Genomic DNA, 4,231 nt, shown 5'->3' with positions numbered 1-4,231 from the left:
CCTGAAGTTTGCCCTGATGATCGTTGTGTAGAGGCAGTGATGATGTTTTTAGAAGTTTTAGAAACTAAAATACCCGATCAGGTTCAGAGACATTACCCAGTTATGTTCTGTGTGCTTTTTATGGTTCATTCAATTTTCATCAAACAAGGGGCAGCAATTCGTTATTTTCCATTCTCCACTGTCCCAAATCCTCAGACTCTATCAAAGCACACCTTGAGCTCCACCTCCCACATTGTGCTCCCCACTGGTGCCAATCTTCCAGCTAACTCCATTTCCCCTTTGTAAACGCTCGATGTGCTGACCTATTTAAAAATATAACTCAGGTGCCTAGCGAACCATGATGCCTGCCAGCTCTTCAGATAAAGAGGATCCACTTATTAATCTGCTCTGTCTCCATCTGCCTGCTCAATTGGGATTGACTGCTTGCTGTCCAGACTGATACCAGGGAAATCTGATTGAGGACAAGAATCTCTTTGTACATTTCCCCCACTGATATGGCACAACAGGTTTGTTGCAGCCAGGGAGTTAAGCTGATGTGACATGATGTCAGATGGCCTGCCATTGTACGTCAGAAATTAAAAAGAAAATATTCTTTCAAACTGGAATTCCTTATGTGATTTTTATTTCCTTGGGCTTTGAGCAGATTGAGTATTGAATTGCTTGACTGGAGCCCATGGATAATTTAATACCTGCAACATTCGTCCCCGGGTGAATTTCAGCCACATTTGACTTGTTCAGCATGGCGTCTCAGTCCTAACCATTTCATGGAAATCTTGTAAATATTGATTGATGAAATCCCAAGAAATGCTTTTTTCTAACTCTGATTCTGAAATGTTCCAGAAGGAAACACCTAATCTCTGTATCCTTCCTCCCTACACCATATCCAGTTGTATAAGAAGTAAATAAGAATTTTGCAGAAGGCGGCACCGTGGCGGCGCCCCCGCCGCAGCCCGTCACCCACCTCATCTTTGACATGGACGGACTTCTTCTGGATACTGAACGACTGTATTCAGTGGTGTTTCAAGAAATATGTGATCGCTATGACAAGAAATACAGCTGGGATGTAAAGTCCCTGGTTATGGGTAAGAAGGCATTAGAGGCGGCACAGATTATAATAGACGTCTTGCAGCTCCCGATGTCCAAAGAGGAGCTGGTGGAAGAAAGCCAAACGAAGTTAAAGGAAATGTTCCCCACGGCTGCGCTCATGCCAGGGGCTGAGAAACTCATCGTCCACCTGCGGAAACACGGCATCCCCTTTGCGCTGGCCACCAGCTCAGGGTCCGTGTCGTTCGAGATGAAGACGAGCCGCCACAAGGAATTCTTCAGCTTGTTTTCCCACATTGTGCTGGGAGATGACCCTGAAGTGCAGCATGGCAAGCCAGACCCCGACATCTTCCTAGCTTGTGCCAAGAGATTCTCTCCCCCTCCTGCTATGGAGAAGTGCCTTGTCTTTGAAGATGCTCCCAATGGGGTGGAGGCGGCCCTGGCAGCTGGGATGCAGGTGGTCATGGTTCCTGACGGAAACTTGAGCCGAGACCTGACGACAAAGGCCACCCTGGTGCTGAATTCCCTGCAGGACTTCCAGCCCGAGCTGTTTGGTTTGCCCCCATATGAGTGAGAGGGAGGGCCTCACTATTCCGCCCCCCAGCCCATCTCATGGTCCACACTGCTGGGGGAAAGGGAAAGGAAATCAGCAACTCTCAAACCCAACCTGTACAGTGATTTTAGCCTCCTGAGATTGGTGTTTCCATCCCATGTTGGTTTACCCCAGTCTAATGTGTTGTTAAAATGTGACTTGACAGTTGAGACAAAAAACACAGTAGAGACAGACATGAAGCCCAGAACAAAGATGAAACTTGAATTACCATCTCAAAAATCAAGCTGATGGAGTATGTGATAAAGTGAATGTACACGTATACACACACGCACCTCCATATATACACATGTGTATCAGTTTGGTAACATGCAGGTAGGCATTACATGCATATGTATGTAGATATATGCATGCATGTATATGTAAAATATATACTTTTCCAAGACAAAATGGAACATCACTTCTCTCTTATTCTAGTTTTTCTGAACACTGGCTGGGAAATGTAAAAAGTGTATGCATATAAGTATATGCTTTATGTATGCATATGTATGTAGATATGTTTATATCTATCATCTGCATCACTCTCCTCAATGTATGATTGCAACATGCAATGACAACTGATAAAGCGAGATGGTAGTTCTGCCTGGTTTGCAATCTGAGTGGAAAGCCCTGTTTTTGATGAGCACTCCTTGTTAGCTAACATTTAAATTCTTTTTGTGACCTCAGAATGTCTCTGGATCTTTCTTCATTGACTGACTCTGAGCCACATCATCCATAGTTTATTGTTAGTATGAACACAGCTGTAACATTTACCTGGTATCTACATCCTTATCTACATTGGAGAATGTTTTCTACCTCAGAAGAACCATTTGCCTCCTTTAAGAACACTGATGGCCTACACTTTTTGGATAGAAATAGAATTTGATTTCAGAATGTATGCTTGGTGAGTCTGAGTGCCCGGGAACACTTTTGGAATAATTTATTAGACATTAAACTTCTGTGATTAATCACTTTTATAGATTTACTCAGTCTTTAAAATTTATCTATGATTTGCCAGAGAAAAATGGTGGTAACCATGGAAATCGGGAGTGAAGGAGCGCTGCTCCGTTGTGGCTTGCCTCTGCCCTTTGAGGTCCTTGAGCTACTCTTCAGCTCTGGAAGTTGTGGACAAACCATAGGAATGCATGTGTGCGTGTGGTGGAGTGATTGTCTGTGGATGACAGGCCCTGGCTATTGATTGGTATTGCATCAGTTTAGCAAATTCATTTCCTCCTTCTTGATGGCCTAAATACATGTCTGCACTTTGCTCCTCTTAACCAGTTGTAACGTCTTACCATTTCCCTAACAAATTGAATTAGTTTAATAAAATCTTTGGACACACACACACAAAAAAAAGAATTTTGGATTTTCTTTTATCCTTCTCCAGTTAAAACAATCAATTCTTACTACTTTAAAAAAAATTAAAATTTGTTCCACTAAACTATGCCTGAGTAAGTAAATAAGCAAATAAATAAACTCAAACCATAAAAGTGGAATCAAAATGTTATTATTTCTTAGGACAGTTTTTTAATACTTCAATTTGAGGTACTGGATACATAATATAAGCTATCCAGGAGAATATAAACATAGTGTATGTTTATATGGTTCTTATGGACTAAATGATGAGTATTCCATGTGAAAAGTATTCTGATTTTAGTAGGAGGTTGTGTTTTTATTGAAAAGATAGATAGAACTAGCCTTGTATCAAATCTAAAATCAAAACTGGATGACAACATGAAATTTCTAGAATGTGTTTATTAATGTAAAATTCAGAGAAAAAAGATAGACACAAAAATAAGAGTTAAAGATCTTATAGGAATTCATGGTTAGTAACAAAGAATAAAATATTACTTTCTTAATATTCAGCTTTTACTCTTCAGTAAAGGCTAATCATTTGTTAATTTGTGTAAGCTCCAGTGTTTAAAAATTCACACATGAATGAAATGTGTGGCTGGTTTGTACTGTTTATTGTAAATTAAACAGTCTAAAATGTAAATATTATTGGGGAAAATAAAATCTCCCTCATTCAATGCAAATAACTCTGAATAAATTAATAAATTGACTAGCCTCTCTTTAATATTTACATGTTATAAGTGTATTTGTATGTGTGTGAGTGTATCTGTGCATATGTGAACACAAGATATTCGAAGCACTAGAGAAAAAATAACTTGGTTAAACAGATGAAGCAAGTACAGAGCAGAAACAAAAGTGGCACAAGTAAAGAAGACCTTTTAAGTATCAAGAAATTGCCTTAACAAAAAGTGATTATAGGATATTTTCTCGAGATATAAAAGGGAAAAATATTTTCCAGAATTTTTAAGACTAAAATATAAGAAGAAAAACAAATCCACAAAAAGATAAATGAAATAAAACAATTCAGTTTTAATCTTGCTATACTGGCTTAGTGTTTACCTAGCTATTGAGTGTTTCTTACCTTCATTTCCATTTCCCCCAAATCTTAGAGCAGGAAAGATAGTGCATATTGTTTATACTAGACAGGACATTGCTTGTGATTTTTTTATTCTTTTCTAGATGAACTGGACTGAAAAGAGGAAACCTGGGAGAAAATTACCCTTTATTGATTACCCTAAATCATAC

General features: G+C 39.1%; 1 protein-coding gene across 1 annotated transcript; it reads left to right on the top strand.

Moving 5' to 3' along the window:
* Window positions 1–914: 914 nt before the first annotated feature.
* Window positions 915–2,989, top strand: LOC693664 (pseudouridine-5'-phosphatase). The gene has a single exon (XM_015121736.3). It carries the CDS (start codon window positions 974–976, stop codon window positions 1,616–1,618), a length of 645 nt encoding a protein of 214 aa, XP_014977222.3. The 5' UTR covers window positions 915–973; the 3' UTR covers window positions 1,619–2,989.
* Window positions 2,990–4,231: the final 1,242 nt, after the last annotated feature.

This window comes from Macaca mulatta, chromosome 18 (genome assembly GCF_049350105.2).
Source record: "Macaca mulatta isolate MMU2019108-1 chromosome 18, T2T-MMU8v2.0, whole genome shotgun sequence".
Classification (NCBI taxonomy): Eukaryota; Metazoa; Chordata; class Mammalia; order Primates; family Cercopithecidae; genus Macaca; species Macaca mulatta.
Note: the sequence above shows the minus strand (reverse complement) of the source record. Positions and strands in the feature narration are given on the sequence as shown.